At 40.1% G+C, this 18,817-nt stretch overlaps 2 protein-coding genes across 4 annotated transcripts in view; one reads left to right on the top strand and one right to left on the bottom strand.

Annotated features, from left to right (window-relative positions):
• The window catches only part of ITGA2 (integrin subunit alpha 2), a 105,719-nt gene extending 95,242 nt beyond the window's left edge, over positions 1-10,477 (top strand). Inside the window, exons 25-30 of the mRNA XM_025867296.2 lie at positions 536-646; positions 1,643-1,747; positions 3,809-3,922; positions 6,915-7,004; positions 9,454-9,570; positions 10,051-10,477. Of these exons, the coding sequence (XP_025723081.1) occupies positions 536-646; positions 1,643-1,747; positions 3,809-3,922; positions 6,915-7,004; positions 9,454-9,570; positions 10,051-10,131 (618 nt within the window). The 3' untranslated portion in view covers positions 10,132-10,477. The remainder of the gene's footprint in view (positions 1-535; positions 647-1,642; positions 1,748-3,808; positions 3,923-6,914; positions 7,005-9,453; positions 9,571-10,050) is intronic.
• Positions 2,321-18,817, bottom strand: part of MOCS2 (molybdenum cofactor synthesis 2) — a 24,393-nt gene continuing 7,896 nt past the window's right edge. Inside the window, exons 7-9 of one of the 3 annotated variants that reach the window (XR_003207076.2) lie at positions 16,237-16,342; positions 14,363-14,588; positions 2,321-8,769 (exon numbers count right to left, since the gene is read on the bottom strand). Coding sequence is in view for 2 of the 3 variants with exons in the window: in XM_025867298.2 (XP_025723083.1) it covers positions 16,274-16,342 (69 nt within the window). In the remaining variant the exon portion in view is untranslated. Of the gene's footprint in view, positions 14,589-15,821; positions 16,343-18,817 lie in introns of those variants that run through there. The other 2 variants (XM_025867298.2, XM_073890921.1) reach the window with 2 other exon arrangements.

Below are 18,817 nucleotides of genomic sequence, written 5' to 3'. Positions count from 1 at the left end.
TCTCTCTCTCTCTCTATATATATATATATATATATATATATATATCTGACAAATAAATCTTTAAAAAAATATTTAACAACCAGTAGGACATGAGCACTGGCCTATTAGATTCCCCACCAATGAGAACAAATGCTGTACCTGCACATACCCCCTAAGTTGCTGACTATTTTTATTTTACAAATGAGGAAAACTGAAGCATACAGAGGTCAGGTATCTTGCCCAAGCCACACTGCTTGTCAGGGGCAAAGTGGGACTTCAGCCCTGGTAGTCCAACTCAACATTAAGTGTTTTTAACCAACTTCTAAGTCACAAATTACTTACCAGTTCACATTATAGATGTTGAGATTCTCTGCGAAAAGGTGAGACACAGAGACCCACCTGAGTTTGACTCTAAAGTAACAAGACTTACTTCCAAATGGACTCAGTCTTACCACTTAATAGTTGCCCTCCATCAACACAGAGGTTATTGATCATTTTCTTTGCAACATGTGCATGATGTAGCAATAACTAGAATGTTTTCCTCCATATTATGCAGGTAACAACAGGGAGTGTTCCAGTAAGCATGGCATCTGTAATCATCCACATCCCTCAATACACCAAAGAAAAGAATCCACTGATGTACCTGACTGAGGTGCACACAGATCAGGTAAGGGCAACTGAATTGCCTATAAAAGTGTGTACTTTCATTATGGAAATACCCCCATGAGGTTAGGGTGATCATGTCTTGATATCGTACAGACGGAAAACTGAGAAGATAAATGCTATGCATCCTGAGTGCCAATTAACTAGCAGTCAGTTTCATATTAGAAGCAGGTTATTATATGGAAACAATTACAGATGGCAGAAATTATTGCTAAAGCTCGGTTTTGGCCAGGTGAAGATCTGACTTTGTCAGCGTCCTGCTTATGGAGACATTAGTTGACTGCCACTGTGGGAGACTAATTGGTCTACACAGCCGCAATTAGTAGCTGGTCTTTAAGATGCCTGCCTGGACTTTGACCTGGTAGTGACCAACCCTGGCTCCTTGATTTTATCAGCTGGGTTTCCTGCCCAGGCTCAGGCCCACCCCCAGTCAATTAAATCAGAATGTTGTTAATAAAAGCATTTTGACTTTCAAAAAAAAAAAAAAAAAAAAGAATCTTCAGGGCAAAGGCTCTAGTACCAAAGATTCCTTAGAAGCCCCCACCCCCAGGTAGTTCTAATATGCAGCCCGGGTGGAGAAGCACTGTCGAGCCAAACCCCTTGACATGGGCTCAGCCTTCATCTGGCACTTAGAGCTGGCTCTCCGGTAGTGTTACTCCTGTGGTGTGCACAGGTGACGTCAGGAAATCAGTCTTAAAATGGTCCACAGAGAGCCCTGAATTCTGTCAGTCACAGTCTATTATTATTGCAAATGGTCTTGTTACGTATCAGGCTGTAAGAAAACCGGTACCACCCACACACCCCCAGTCGCATCAGGAGAATCTGAATACTTCCAGGTTTACGTGAATGGCTACAGGAAGCATGGCAGGGTCAGGGAGGTGAAAGAAGCCTAAAATCCCTCCCCCACCCCGACATGTGACCTCAGGACTTCCTAACATGTTAAAAGGAACATCAGAAATAATTTTGCTTCCTGAGACTGATTGGATGTCCTTCCTTACAGGCTGGTGACATCAGCTGTAATGCCGAAATAAATCCACTGAAAATAGGACACATGTCTCCTTCTGTGTCTTTCAAGAATGAAAATTTCCGGCACATAAAAGAATTGGTGAGGACAGGTTAATGGGATAACTATTTCTTTGGGTGATTCACTGTTTTACCTGGAAATCAAAGCACTTCTTTTCTATCACCCCATATTACAGAATTTTCTTGTTTTGGCTTTGATGGCCTGTATGAATCAAGATTTAGAAACTACACTCTCAAATCTAGGTTATTGGGATTATTACTTATGCCGGTAATATAAAATCCATGTATCAGATTTCATGAAATCAAAAGGATTCCACGTGAAACTACTGTGTTGTATCAGGCACTTTGTAAGCATTGTGAAGAGCTGTGAGGGATCTGCGCATGCACTTTGAAGGTGAAGCTCCTTACATCCCCCTTCCACATCATCACTGAGGTCTTATTTAGCTGCTAAAATGCCTCTCTGGCCACCCTTCTCGGTTTTCCAATATTTTATTATCTCCTGCTCCAGAGTGATGTGCCTTTCCTTGAGAAAGAGGCTAGTCTAGCATCTGGTATGATACTTGGCACACATTAAGAACTCAAATAGTAAACATTTAGCAAACAGTAACCCTAAACAGACCGTAGTTCTCCTCTAAGAACAACACTGAAATTCTGGTTTTCATTTATTGAAATTGTTTTATTTTGTGACGGGTAGGGATGGGGGTACAGGAAAATAGAATGAAACAGTTTCTCTTTTATAGTGTAATTACAGTGTAAATATGGCTTAAATCGAAACAGTAGTACGTAAAAATGCCCAGGAGAAACTCATGTCAGGGTATGCCAAAATATACCTCTGAGCATTGTCCTTATTTTTGTGAAAATGTTTTGATTTTGTAAAAATGGCAACTGCTCACTATGAACAACATAAAACACAAAGAAATTAAAGTCCTCTAGAAGTCAAATTGCCAACCACTCAGTATTTAATGAACATCCATCTCTATAACTTTAAGTATTAATCCACATCTAGATAAATGTATCCTGTTACATAAATGGACCATGCTACCTTTCTTTTTTTTAAATTTTTTATTGTTATGTTAATCACCATACATCACATCAGTTTTTGATGTAGTGTTCCATGATTCATTGTTTGCGTATAACACCCAGTGCTCCATGCAGTACATGCCCTCTTTAATACCAATCACCAGGCTAACCCAACCCCCCACTCCCTCCCCTCTAGAACCCTCAGTTTGTTTCCCGGAGTCCATAGTCTCTCCTGGTTTGTCTCCCCCTCCGATTTCCCCCCCTTCATTCTTCCCCTCCTGCTGTTTTTTTATACCTTTCTTTTAATAGGTTAATATATCATTGACTTTTTTTTAAATAGACTTCATTTTTTAGAGCAGTTTTAGCTTCACAGCAAAACTGAGCGGAAGGTATAGAAATTTCCCAACTGCCTTTTGTGCCCCCACATGGGAGACAGCCTCCCCCCACTCTCAAAATCCCCTTCCACATCAGACTGGTACAGCTGACGAACCTCACTGACACATCAGAATCACCCCAAGTCCACAGCTTACATTAGCATTCACTCTTAGATGTCGGACATTCTATGGATTTTCACAAATGTATAATGACCTGTATCCACAATTAGAGTATCATACAGAATCATTCCACTGCCTTAAAACTCTTCTGTTCATCCTTCTCTCCTCCCTAACCCTTGGCAGCCATAATTCTTTTACTGTCAACTTTTTTTTCATATACAGAATGCATCTTTACCAATTGTTTAATGACTAAATTGCACTGCATTTTGTGCATGTATATCCAATAATCTACCTAACTAGTACATAATGGATAAACACAAATTATTTCGTTTGGGGGGTGTTTTTAGTCTCAGAAATAGTAATGCAACAAACAGGTTTGATGTACTCTTCTCCGCACCACATTTCTGATTATCATCCATACAGATGGGAAATGGCTGGGCCAAAGGGCGTGCATTTTCTACCTTTCGAGCCTAGTGCCACAACCTCCTAAGAAGAGTTAGAAGGTTCAGGAGACGGCCTGTTTTCCTAGATCCTTCCCAGCACTGGGTTTTATCTATCTTTGTAAAATTTTAGCATTTACTTTTTTAAGCCCATACTCTTTCCTTTTACCATTGACTCCAACCTGAAAGAACTGCAGAGCTGCTTCATGTGGTAATGTTACCTGCTGGATGAAAGACCTTCAGGTCAAAGGAGAGTACTTCCTTAATGTATCAACCAGAATTTGGAACGGGACTTTTGCAGCAGTAAGTACAAGCTTTATTTGTTGGGCTTATCAATAGCAAGGATGCATAATGTTTCATTGTCAATAAATTCATACCCTTCAATAAAAGTAGCATCTGACTAATATCAGCAATGCCCAGATGACTCATAGCAATTTTACCCTGGAAGGCAATAGGCTTCTGATCCCTTTCCAAAGCTTGCCCAACCTGGTTATGCCTCAGAATCACCTGGGGTGCTTGTAAATCATCAGCTTCATAGATTCCATGCCACCCTCCTACATTAGACTCTCTGGGATGTCAAGATCCTCTGTGCTGTCCTGGGCACAATGGGCCACCTGGTTTGTCTTCGTCCTCGTGCCCTTGATTTTTCTGCCTTCCTAGTCACTTTAACATGCCCAATCAAAGTGCACATGTTTCTGTCTCCTTCCTTGAGCTCCCAGCTAATTGACTGATCTCAGCCCACCAGGTAGACTAGACGAATCCTGCCATGGAGCCACTCTGTTCTCGTTTTACCCTCTCTCTGGTGAAAGCCCAGTATACATATACCATTTTTTTTTAAAGTCCTTCCCAGCTCATGAAAAGTTTGAAGAATATGTCAAAACAATGTCAGTGATTTTTCCATTTGGCAGGTGTGACTCTGCCATAATCATATCTGCTTTTAGCTGAGATTTCGGTAGCCAGAATCTCAGTCTGGCATGAAAAATAGGATAGACAGGGCTCCTTAAAGCTAACTACGTAAGTAGCTAGCTATTCATTTTATCGACACTGGCTCTGATTGAGGCAGCAAAATAAAAATTAGTCTGAAACCTCCAGGGGTCCTCATGGCTCTTGTGTTTTTTGTTTTTTGTTTTTATAAACGAATAATGACTCGTCAAGGTGCTTACCAACCACAGTCCATTCCCTATTTTCTAACCATTTCATGATCTCTCCAACAACCCCATTTTCCCTGCTATGGAGTTTTAAGATTAGAGGACTAAGTTCCCTCCGAACTTATCCCTGGAACCAAAATATGAGCAATATTCTTGGATAAAGACATAATAAAAAGAGGAACAGTGAGAGGGAGGGGAACAGAGAAGTGGGAGAGTGTAGGAGTGAGGAACTGGGTTTTCCTCCTGCTTGCTTTTATTTTGTTGTTGGTTACATTTGCTTTCAAGCCTTTCAGACCCCTCTAAATCCTAGAAGATGGGAAGCATGCGGTGAATTAGACCACTGTCCCAGCTGATACAGTTTGGTGCCAGATTTCACCAATTGGTTCTTGTCTAAGCCTTGGATTTGAGGAACAAATGTTTTCCTTAGCAACCTTGCCAGCTGGGAAGGAAAACTGTTGCAAATCAAAATGCAATCATGCTGGCTCTGTAAAAAGCCATTTGGGTTTTCTTGAGTTTCTTTAAAACTACATTATTTTAACTGTAAGACTTTTAAAAGTACCTTCCCAAACGTTGTTAGGAGCAGCAGTCTCATTTCTGGGAGCAAATTTCTGAAGAAGTATATTTATGCTTTTTCAGTGGTTATGGATGAGCTGAAAAACCCCATGAGAGTGTCTGTCGAGTCCCACACATCTTCCTCCTCCATGAAAAGGTCAAATGTTTATTCCTACCTTGTTTTCAGCTATTTCAACAGTCAAATGGATGTTCTCTGGCCACCTAGGAGATCCAGTCTGAAATACAAATCTCATTTCCTGTAGTAGAGTCCATTAGCATACTGCCTTTCACCCTTTTTCTGATGCACTGCAAGTAAACATTTCCCTAATTTCGTTACAAAGTGATTGCTCAGGCCTCTGCATCAGTGGCATGGTTGGCTGCGGTTTGTAAGGCAGAGCCTTGTGAGTGCTAGCAGGTGTCTTACTTCACTCTCCCAGGTTCGTGTGGTGTAACTACCCCAGTTAACAGGATATCGTGTGCACGGCTATGCAAAGGGGCAGGCTTGGGAGGGCAGATCATTGTTGTGAAGAAATTCTTTTTAGTCTACAGGGACTCTGAAACCAGCATCATTTAAATGCTATTTTTCTTTTTAAAAGAGACCATTATCAATACTGTGAATGTTTCCCCAATAATGTGTGCTTAAGACATGAGGGATCAGGCTTCACTTCTGATGCAATCTTCCATCTTGAGAAAATTAAAACTAATCATACTAAGCCGGGGGAAAGGAAATAAATTGCTCACTTTTTGGATATGCATTCTTTTTCTGGCTCCCAGATATAATTTAGCAAATCACCTCATGAAGTATGTTGAAATATGTGCCTTGGTAACCAGAAAAACTGAATCCTAGTAGCCAGAGCATAGGAAGGCAGTTCTAAATCTGGGCATTGTATGCTATTTCAAAGTAAGCATCAGTCCCAACATTTGCATTAGAGAAAAAACAAAATACACATCAATAATGTATCCATTGAAAAATCATTTTTCTCTAAGTAGGTCCAGGAATACGTGTAAAGTTATTTCATATTACATGGTTACTAGTAACAGCATAAAATGTGTCCTTCCTATATGCCTGTCCCAAATCCAGTATTTTATACAAACACTTAGAAACCTGAAATTATTACTCATTATGTAGCTTGACAAAAGGTTCAGGGTGTCTGCTGCTGACATGCATGATCAAGTTTAAGTGTACTTTTACTGTTTTTATTCTGATTTTCCATTCCATTATTTGACTTATTCAGGTAAATATATAAACTCAAGCTTGCAATTTTCCCTCATGATGAAAACTTCATAAAGTTTTTAAAAATCTGAACCATGATTTTCCCAATTAAAAACTGCTGATGCCTGAACTTCACCCCCACTCCCAAGATTTGGTTTAATTTGCTATTATGGCCCAGGTATCCACATGTTTTCAGTTCCCCAGCTGCTTCCCATGTGCGGTCCTACACATATCACCGATTTAGGAACATAAAGATTCTTGGGGCTTCATAGGAGCCCTTTGCTCTTGACATTTTCCACAAGGAAATAAATAATAAACATGCCAAAGTTGTGTGTGTGAACTTCTGCTAGGATAAAACCTATTCTTTATTCTTATGTTCCAGTCAACTTTCCAGACCGTACAGCTGAGCGCATCTGCAGAAATTGACACCTATAACCCTCAGATATATGTGATTGAAGAAAACACAGTCACGGTGAGCACATCCTGTCACCCCAGCGGGCACTAGTCTCTGATAGGCCTTCCTTTCTGAAAACTTAATAGTGGCTCTTCTCACCTACACGTCTGTACAAGTTTCTTAGTGAAACTCTAAAAACCTAAGTTTATTACGTTAGGCTTATTGGCAAAGTTGTTTGCTACTTTACTCTAAAATGTTCAGTGATATGCTCGCCCTCCACACTCCCCGACGGCCCCCATCCCGTGTTGGCGAAGCTGCATCAGAAGGGACAGTCCACTGCGAGGCACAACAAAAGGGGCTCCTGCTGTTTGTGGCTCCTTAATCCAGGCCTCAAGCAGCTCTTCCTTTCTCTTCTTGCTTTCACAGCACAGTCTACATCTTAGGCTATGACATTCAAGTCAGGCTTATTTGAATCACATATTTTATTTTATTGTTTAAAGAGAAGTGCTTAAGTAGCCTTAAGGCATTTATTAGAGGGTTGGGGGGGTTTGTTTTTGTTTTTTAGTATTCCTTATAGCTAGATACCGGCACTGTGTGAAGTGTCCATTCATGAGTTCTTATACTCTAGAAAACTATGAATGTTCCCCTTGACTTAAAAAAAAAAAATCTTACGAAGAAATGTACTTTCAGAGGAAACAAAGGCTCACTGTTCCAAGGGCTGGCACAGGACAACTTTCCTTTGCAGTGAACCTCTGGTTGGAATAGGCCATATTTAGATATAGTGGGACTTCCAAGCTCAGCTAATTTGCTGGCTGAGCATTTTCCTCCCAATGCTTTTGTTAACAAATGGAAGCCCCAGTTTAAGACTCTGCCCCAAAACCAGCCTGGCAGCTGGCCTCAGTCCACTGTTGTAGCCATTAAAAAGCCAACGGCCCTGTGAACTCTGGACCTCTCTCAATCCTTGAGAGTAGGGCTCACAGCACTGGTGGCCCACTCTGGTCCCAGGAGAAAGGATTCCAAGAAAGGATGCTGTTCGGCCCTGGGCTTACGACCCTCAGCAAAGGCCCACACCCTCTCTTCAGAGGCTGGGATGTGGAAAATCAGAAATGGAGCCAAAGGAAATGTGGACTTCAAATTCAAAGTATTATGAACTTAGAAGTACTATAGATATTTTGAAAGTTCATTTTTTAAAAAATGTAGTGTTCAGACCCTCTGAACATCTGCCGAGGTCTTTATTTTTTTCAGAAAGCACTATTTCAATTTTCAATACATTTATCTAACAATTTTAATGAACGCTTTAGATTTTTTCTTGATTTTCTCTTGTCAATACTGATAAATAACAAAGGCCAACTATTCCTTGTCCATGAAAATACATTTTTAATCCAAATAATCTGGATAATTTTTTGAATAATATTTGGAATCCAGATAATTAACTGGCATATCCCTTTAGGTAGATGAGCGATTCTTAAATTTATTTGAATCCCAGTCCATTTAAAAATCTGATATAAAAATTTTTATACTCATGGATCCCTTTGGCTCCATGGACCCCAAACTGGGAAATTCTGGAATGAAGAGTAAAGGTATGACTGCCATTAAGTCAGTTACTTCATTCCTAAATTGTAAAACCTTATTTTAGCTCTTGAAAATATAAATGAAAAGAAATATAATTACCAAAAGGCAAGATAAAGTTCAGCCCAACTCAGAAATTCTGTGATGGCTCATCTGCCACTGTAATGTAATGTTAAATCAATCAATAAATTGGGTTTTGTCGACTTGTTTTCCCCCAAAATGCAGCTCTTAATATTCTTAATATACTTGGTGGAGGAAATGGCAGTGATTCTTTCTGCAATTAAAAAAAATACATAAAAATATATATACACACACATATATGTATGTATGATACCATTTTATCATTAGAACTCTTAGGGCAGCCATTCTATTACAAAGTCACAAAGATTCCCAGGAAGTAGACCTAAGGAATCACAAATAGCCTAAAGGACAGTTTATCACTGAAAAGGTCAACCTGAGCCCTGAGCCGTTACTTCCACTTTTTAACAATCTACATCAAATAACTTGAGTGAGTTAAGTGAAAGCAATATCTAGGATCCTAGTACAAAGCTGCTGTTGCTTAATCACAAGGGATCTGGGGTTGTTAATTTGTTTGGTTTTCGACTCCCCTCTCCAAGTCTGGACTCCAAATGCTGTCACTTGACGATGAGACGACGCCAGAAACCAAAGTTCCTATTTTATAAATAAAGCATCTGAGGTTGTCCAAGGTGACGTATCTACTAAATACAGACACAATTAAAAAGAGAGGAAACTGGAAAACTTGTATTCCTTGCCTGTACTTTGCAGGAGCATTTTCTCTAGAAATTATACTGCACAACCCTTAGCTGAGGAATGAGATCATGAGTGAGTCACATCACCTTTCTGGACCACCATTTATAAAATCAGAGAATTTGATGAGACCATCTCACTTTCTCTGGGTGCTACAATTAACTCAATTGTTGCATATGTACATTTACAGATTCCCATCACAATAATGAAACCTCATGAGAAAGCTGAAGTTCCAACTGGAGTTATAGTAGGAAGTGTAATTGCTGGAATCCTTTTGCTATTAGCTCTGGTTGCAGTTTTATGGAAGGTAAGAAAATTTTTCATATTTAAAAACATGGGGCTCCTAAAGACATCTGTCTTGAATTTCCTTATCAAACGGTAGCCTTAAGTTTTATATAGTACCTTCTCCATCGTAAGAGAAAAGGAAATGCAAAATTTGTAAATTCTCACTTATGTCCTTGAAAACAATCAGTAAGGATTTTAGATCCTTGGTCTTGGTCCCTGTATTTTTTTTCAGCCTGCCTTACATCCAGACCCCTGAATGTTTTGTTCATCTGCAAATAAGCAGACCATGGAAAATTTAACTTGATGCAATTGAGAATTCAGTTCAACTCCCTGGGTACTATTTCCTTAATGAAAAGCTGACACCAGGTCACAGTGTGCACACCACCCCCCTCCAGAGCCCCGAGAGTCCCAGAGGTGCTCTAGTGGGCGGCCAGGGCGGGGGCAAAGACGCCATGACAAAATAGCCCATGGGTAGTAAACTGTTTACACCCGCATCTTACAGCTCGGCTTCTTCAAAAGAAAATATGAAAAAATGTCCAAAAATGCAGATGAGATTGACGAGACCACAGAACTCAGCAGCTGAGCCCCCAACAGTCTCCTGGCAGCATGCAGCCTGGGTTTGCAATTTGCATGAATGGATTTTTTTTTTTTTTTAAATCCCAGTGTTTTACGTGTAATAGGTAAACTAGCCTGATATTTTACAAAAACTGCAGGTCAGTTTGGAAAGAAGAAATGGGGGGGGTGGCTAGGACTATAAAGGGTAAAAGACTTATTTTATATGGGGGGAAAAGTATCTTTCCATTGGCTGGTCCAGAGTTTACATTATAATGTGCATTGTTTCAGAAAACTGAAATGCTTACAAACATGAGAAGTCTTAAAGAAAAATATAACCTTTCTCCAATTGGGGGGGGAACCCCAATCATTGAAAATGATTGTTTTTAAACAGTAACAACAAAAGTGGAAGGACTTGGCATAGATACAGAATTAGCTTGGCTATTGATGTTGATGGGGAGAAAACAACAGGTTTTCAACTTATGCTGCTCATCCAAAGCTGCCACAGAAGTTCAAGTGATAATTTTCTTAATAAAGTAGGGTAAAATTTGCTGTTGTCAGCCTGCAGCTGCCTTCTCAGTCCCTTGTTTGCTAGGATGTACTTATCAAAACATGCCTGGATACCTGGTAGGAGCCCAGAGTATGCTTTCTGGAGAAAAAACTTCCATTTAAGGGTGGATAGGGGGTAGCAGTTTAGAGGCCAAAGCACAAAACTTTGTTTAAAATCCATTAATATCACAATGTTTATGGTAAAATCCTATCTGCTAGAGGCCCAGCCTATGCTATAGGAAGTAGGAAGTTGCCTTTCTCCTTCAGGATGCCCAACTTACTAACTTGACTGGCTGGCAGGGACCTAGTTTGAATTTTCAGAAGATGAGTAATTTCTTCGGCATCCTTTCTCCTTCCGGACTAAGCCACTCTCCCACCTCCTGGTGCCCCCATCTTCTAGAAGCTCCCTGAGGCACGCCTTCCTATCCAGTCATCCAGAGTTAACCACCTTCCCTTGGCCCTTGGCCCAGTCTCCCATTCCTTGGGGGCAGCTGCTCCACACCAGGTATGAGGAAGAAAAATCATCTCACATACTTATGTGAATAATCTCCTTAACTCCAGGGAGCTATTTATTGGTAAACAAGTAAGAAAAATAAGCCAGAGTGAATTTCTAATTGTTGGAATTTCAGGCAGTGTAAAGAAGCAAAAAAAGAAAAAAGAAAAAAACAACACGGGAATTTGCAAGAAACTACAAGGAGATATTGGAAAGCACCAAATTGGCAGTTATACCCTCTGTGTTTTTGTGTTGCTGGAGGACTTAAACTTCCAGAAGAATGACTGCCACCTGGGCAAGTCTGATCCCTAGGTAGCCTTTTGGTCCCAACTCCTGAGACATTTATTTGGTCAGACAGGGATGAAACCCATTAGTCTGTTTTTTAACAAGCATCCCAGTCACTGATGTACATGAACTGTCCTGGGGATATACCACCCATTTCTCCTTCCGCACTTTGTTTCTGAGCCCACACATTCTCCAGGAGGGACTGGGAGAAAGGCAGAGGGACTATTTCATGTCAGAAACTGCATACCTAAAGCTTTGGACAAGTCACTTTGCTTCTTTACACTGCAGTGTCCACATAAGAAAATGGGAAGACTGGGTTGGAGTTCAGCAGCAGTGCTTTTAGCTTTAAAAGTCTATGATCTGGATTTCTTGTAATTACAATCCTCCAAAAACCTGACTTTGAAAACGGGCATATGCCCGTGCGCACCTGGTCCCGACTGCCCTCCTGGTCCAACTCCTGTGAGCTCTCTCAAGCTATCTACACTCATTTATTTTGTATTTGACAAAGCAAAACTGGGGCGGGGGGGGATTAGCCATAAAATGTCAGGGGTTTATAGCAAAACCATGGTATTCTCTAGATGTGCTAGAGCCCAACTCTTAGAACAGCGGTGTGGACTCTGAGTCCAAAACTTCTTTGAGAGTAGAGGAAAAACATCACTAAGTTGATAAAGAGTATTTAATAAACCATCTAACTACTGTACACATATACATACTAGTTCTTCAGGGTGCTACACAAGGAATTCTAGCAGGTCATTCCTTTCTTTTTACTCTGCCCCACCTTTCTTACAGAAGCACTAAAACCCACGGTGAGCTTGAGAGCTTTGGCCAAGCCGTGGCTTAGGTAATCTACCTTGCCAGCATTGTCTCCATGAAGTAGCTGGGTTACTACAAACTAAAAACTTAGCCACTTGTCTCTGTACCATTTACTACCCTAGGCACTACTGACGTGAGGGGCCAGGTAATGCATTCTTGCAGGGGACTGTCCTGTGCCTTGTAGGATGTTTAGCATCCCTGGCATGGAGCATCCTCTGCCCCAAGATGTGACAATCAAAAAAATATCTCCCGACATTGTATCACGCCTCCTGGGAGGCAAAATCACCCCAGTGGAGAACCCTACTACACTAAGAGCAAGTGGCCTAAATATAAATACGCAACTTCTGTCATCAGATCAAAATTTGAGGCAGGGGCTCTAGTGAGTATTTCTCAAGCACTTTTAAGCAAAGGTGAGGATTTATCCAAGAAATTAAAACAAAACCCACTGCTTGAAATAAACAGTTATGTATTCCTATTCAGCCACACTTTTGTTTTAAAAGTAAGTATAATATGGGGCTTAAAAGATACCATCTTAAAGTTTCCATTTCATAAATGGTATATAGACAAGATCTGTAGAACGTGATTAAAAACAGTTGCTTCGTACATGGCTGCCACATAAGCCATTTAGAAAATAGTAAAATAGTTTGTGAGGAAGCTGCCTTAAGACTTGAAATGGTGCATCATTCATTTTGGCAGCAAAAGAACTCCCAACTAGAAAGAAATTTTTTCTAGCTGGCAGTGTTCTTTTTATAAAATAGAAGTTATCTATTAACTGTGAAATGAAAACTAAAACCAATTTATCATAATCACACAAGTGATTATACTAAAAGCTATTATAAAAGGTATAATTTTATAATGTATTTATCTATTCTGATATACAACTGTAAGTTAATATATTAAAAATCTCAAGACATTAAACAGAAAGCAGGATCCCTCAAACTGAGCACCCTGGGCCATCTTTGCTATTTCAGTTTGCACACAGAAAATACCCGCACCCACGCCTTTTCGCGATTATGCCCCTCCTGTACATTAAGCATACCCATTATAAACAATTTGAAAGGCTAAACATCTAAAGGTAAAAGATACACGAGGGTAAAATTTGAAATAAAAATGTTAACTACGTCTTTGAACCTTAATGAAAATGTAGCCATATGTAAATACAAAAAGATGGTTTCATCTGTACTGGATTTTGGCAGATAAAGTCAAAATAAAAATGTATATATTGCACAACTATGTTAGAATTGTATATTTTTTAAAGAGAAACGGTCTTGGATATTTTCCTTCATGTAAAGTATAAATCTTTAAGATGTAATTAACTGGTTTTTGCCTTTTTTCTCTCCACAAAAAATATAAAAATGTATGCATGTTCATCTAATTGTACAATTCATTTCTGAGAAACAAATCGAATTGGAAAAGTAATCAACATTCATATGAAAAAAACTCAACTATGAAAATCAAGCAAAAGTGTTACTTAACTGTAAACACTCTTTATACCACATTATTGAATTATAATTAAAATAGCTTTGAAAATAAAGTTATATTACTTTGGACTTTTAATTTTATGGCTTGTATATTCATTTCACTGTATTTATCTTACACACTCCAATGGAGTCTTGAACATGTTCTGAAACAAAGTAAGAATTGGAAGGATGTATCTAATCTCTTAAATTACTAGCAGTGACCACAGGATGTTCTGTAAGAACCTTAAACTACCTTCATGGTTTAAGGACTAGGTGTAAAACCTTGCCTCGAAATATGTGTCCACAGATAGGCAACATTCCATCACCTAGAGCCTATTACAAAATGCATATCTCAGGTGCCATCCGGAACTACTGAACACCAATGGGAAGTTTAACAAGATCCCCACATGATTCATATTACATCACATAGTAAAGTCTGAGAAGCACTGCTCTAAAGCACAACTTCTCACTTGAAATAAAATGTGTGCTTGGAATAGAGAGGAAAAAACGTTGGCCAACTGTTGCAACTTGCCAAAGCAGTCATCTGAAGTTTTTTGTTTGGTTGGTTGGTTTTTTGTTTTAGCAGTAAGCAGGAGAGTTTAAATATTTTAAGAATTAAATATGCTGAAGTTATTGTTAGGAAAGGTACAGAGCAAGCTTACCGACTGGCCTTCACTGTACAGATGGCACATTAATGCAAAGGTTGGGTAGCACATGCTTCCATCTACATCGATGCACAAACGTCTCCCATTCCCAGATCAGGTGACCTCTCAAACGCCTTCCTCAACCTTGCCCATCTCAGTCCTGGTGAACCAAGCTGTCAGGGTGGCTTACCACGGAACTACCACCAGTGAGTGTGTCTGGTATGCATTGTACATGAAAATACAACTATGAAGAAAAAGAACATTAGTTTTGTCACAAATCTATATATTAAGGCTACCACTTTATCCCAAATTGGAAAATTTTATATTTACTCATTTTTAAAATTCCTCTTATTCTACATCACTTTTTAAAACTATAAACAGCATTTTTAAAAATTCCATCCTCATCCTATCATAACCCCTCAATATTTTAAATTAGGGTACCAATGAAGCCCTGGAAATAATCTTCCTCAAAGCCAGACACTACTTTTCATCTAAGAACCACTCCAACCCTAACTTAAAGAAAAAGGCTAACTAAACTGAAATTTTGGTTCTATGCAAAAGAAAAGGAGCATCGGACTCAAGCTGCTCCTATTGCTGGCTCTGCTGCCCTCTGCCGGGTCAGCTACTAACTACATCCCAGATTACTCCCACCTCAAGAGACCTCTTACAACCTCCGCGCTCCGCAGACGTCACAGTCCGGGAGTGGGGGAGGAGCAGAGCGGAAACCCACCCACTCACGCATTCAGCCAGATACCTTCACACAACAGCTACACATGTGCCAGGTGTGTTTAATCTGGGGCACAATACTTTGCACCAACAGCACTTTCCAGTGCCTGGTAGTGGTGGGGACATATGACAGAAACCCCCTTACCTGAGAAAGTCTAGAGTCTAGTGATGGAGGAGAAAACTAACAGATATGGTCCATCAGGTAGCATTAAGGGCCACAACAAGATAGAAAGCAGAGTAAGGGACCAGGACTCCAGTTTGAAATAGGATAGCCAGAGAAGGCTCTGTGAGGAGATAACACGTAACCGGGGATTGATATCAGGTGAGGAAGCAGACTGTGGGAATACCTGGAGGAAGAGCATTCTAGACAAAGGAACAAGTAAGGGCCCTACGACAAACTAAGCTTGTTGCAGACCAGCCACAGCAAAGCAGGGGCGCCTGGAGCAAGTGAGGAGCAGGCGGGAGCCCAATCACAGACTGTAAACCACGGAGAGGACAGTGGGTGTTCTGGGATTGGGACTGGCTCTCAGAAGGTTCCAAGGAGGATGCAGTGACTCAGTGGGAGGCAGAACGGCAGCAGGGGACTGTCAGCAGGCCACAGCAGCAGTCCAAGAGACATGGAATGCTGGCTTGGATGAGAGATGTGGCAGTGGAAAATGGAAAGACATCCAGGAATCCGTTTGCAAATTCTCCAATAGGTTCGCTCAGGGATTGGAGATCAAGACTCAAAGTACTGGCTTCTTGACCACTATTTCTCACAACAAACTGAAATATATTGTGACTCTAATATCATATTCAAAGGACAAAACCATCCATAAAATCACAAAGTACTTCATTCATTGACCATCTACTATTACCTTCAAAGAAAATAAAATCCTTTTCAATTTTAAAAGGATTCTCATTGGAAAACACTTAAAACATTAAGTAATCTGAACTTCCTACTTCATGGAAGAATATGTCTACCACCGACATCTTCCCTCACATTTCAATTACTCTCCCGCTGTTTCCCTAAAGCCTTTCCTCTATCTCTGGTTCATCCTGAACACCCACTTGATTTTTGTCTCCCTTTTGCAACATGTTACTGGTGTAAATAAGACTGTACTTCATTAAACCATCCTAACTTCTGGGAAAGAAAAATCAAATTATGGTTAAAGACAGAGGTTTACCAAATTTAATTTTAGTATTCTTAAAAAAATGTGTGACTTAATCACTGGCTGTCCAAAAGCATTCTTTGTTTCTTTTCCAAGATGATGATGATTCTTCATACATTTCCTGAAAAACAGAACCATAACAGGTATTCAAAACAGAGTGGCTTAAAAATTCAGCTACCTCTGAATAATTCAGGCAAATGAGTATCATATCTGTTTAAATCTGCTACTCTTCTAACAATCCAACAAACATTTGTATGAGGCACTAAGAGTAGAAAAATGAATAAACATGTTCCCTACACTTAAGGACCCCCAATCCAGTGGGAGAAACAATAGAGGAGAAGATCTAACAAGACAAGGTACAACCACAGAATGGAATAAACAATTCCATTCGGGAAAATGTCGGGAGACAGCCTGAGCAAGGTCATGCCAAAGATCAGTGGAAGATCATTAGTTGTAAACATTTTTTTTCTTTCCAAACACATCTACTACTTCAACATTTCTAAATATGTTTTTCCGTAGGCAGAAGGGGTATTTCCACTAGGTGTGAAATTAAGTGACCACCCACAGAAGTTCCTAAGTAGGTTTGGGCTGCACCCTACTGACAACTGTGTGTACTCCACCTACCTTCCTACCCCTTGCCTAGATCACCAATGATCTCAAAGCACAGGTGGGACTAGAACCCCACCAGAATTTAGATACTTCTTGGAAGGGAGGGGAACAAGAACGTATCACTCTTTCTTCTCACTCTCCCATCAGATTCTATTCCTGAGGGACAGAAATCCAAATTCGACTTTCCTCTGAACACCTGTATACCCTTCTCACCCTCGACACACAGAAAAGTAAATAGAAAGCTCAGCTAGTCCTCAAAGTATAAAAATGAGATGATCCCCAACTTCTACCCGCTCTCTTATTCTGGAGGTCTACCCTCTCATCTACTTCCTATCAGCTGGCTGTCCCTTCTTCCTCCCTGGTAAAGAAAACTACCTCTGCCACCCGGGCTCACAACTCAATGTACAAAGCCCTTCCTACCGCACTCTATTCAGGAAACGGCCTCATGTAGTCCATCAAAATTGTGGCAGCTTTGTTCATAGCAAAGCCACCATCTATCTGAGCTTCACTAAGCACCAGGACAGTTTTCTCTCACATATCGTATCTTCAAATCCCAAAGTATCCCCTTATAAGAACAGGTTTCACTTTTTATTCAGAAAATACGGTCACTGAATTTCACAGGCCCTGCGTCAGAGTTCCCACATTTGCTCATCTCCACAACTGACTGAGGTGGTAGCCTCCTAGGAAAGACTCACCCTCTGGTCCTCTGCTCTGGCCTTCTGATCTGAGCGGTAATTCATTCCTCAGCTTTGCTACCAGCCAAAATGCTGTGGGCAATTCTACACTCTTAAGTGCAATCAGAAGTTTGAGAATTCAGAATAATCCCACTGTCATTACTACACCAGGGAAGAAATTAGGGAGTTGGGTCTTTTCATCCCTTCAGAATGTCCTCTTTAACCAGAGATTTGCTCTTGATTGGTTTGATGTGTTGACAGAAAATGAACACTACATCAAAAACTAATGACATTTTAAAAATCCACTCACTATGCAATTTCTCCGGAGGCAATACCCCACCCTTTTCTTTTCCTAAAAAGAATCTAGAGTTCTTTGCTCTTTTGCCTTTAGAAATCTGTGTTAGCTATTGCCTAAGTAGCCATGAATTATTCCCACTCTCCAAAAGAAATTCAAGGGAATTCTAATCCAAAGAAAATGAATTCATACATGAACCAATGGACCAGTCCCGACTAGGAATTCCAGTTGTTACTATCTACCGAGGCCTAATCTGTGCCATGCATTCTTTGGGGCGTGTACTTCTGTTTAACAAACCCTGGAAAGGAAACATTACATAAACACCCTATTTCACAGATAAAGAAAACATGATTCTATACAGTTAGGAAAGACCTATGAATACAAGCTCTATATGTAATCTTATTCCTTATCTTTTAAAAATTTGTGAGAAACGGCATCAGGGAAATCCAAATCAAAACATCAATGAGATACCACCTTATGCCACTCAGAATGGCTAAAATTAACAAGTCAGGAAATGACAGATGTTGGCGAGGATGCAGAGAAAGGGGAACCCTCCTACACTGTTGGTGGGAATGCAAGCTGGTGCAGCCACTCTGGAAAACAGTATGGAGGTTCCTCAAAAACTTGAAAATAGAGACACCCTATGACCCAGCAATTGCACTACTGGGTATTTACCCCAAAGATACAAATGTAGTGATCCAAAGGGGTACGTGCACCCTAATGTTTATAGCAGCAATGTCTACAACAGCCAAACTATGGAAAGAGTCAAGATGTCCATCAACAAATGAATGGATAAAGAAGATGCGGTGTGTATATATATATACATATAATGGAATATTATGCAGCCATCCAAAAAAAAAAAACCGATAATCTTGTCATTTGCAATGAAATGGATGGAACTAGAGGATATTATGCTAAGCAAAATAAGTCAATCAGAGAAAGACAAGTATCATATGATCTCACTGATATGAGGAATTCTTAATCTCAGGAAACAAACTGAAGGTTGCTGGACTGGTGG

The sequence above is a fragment of the Callorhinus ursinus genome, unplaced genomic scaffold (genome assembly GCF_003265705.2).
Source record: "Callorhinus ursinus isolate GAN/ISIS: 27379988/994484 unplaced genomic scaffold, GSC_fseal_2.0 scaffold3, whole genome shotgun sequence".
NCBI lineage: Eukaryota > Metazoa > Chordata > Mammalia > Carnivora > Otariidae > Callorhinus > Callorhinus ursinus.
This window is presented reverse-complemented; position numbering and strand designations above follow the sequence as displayed.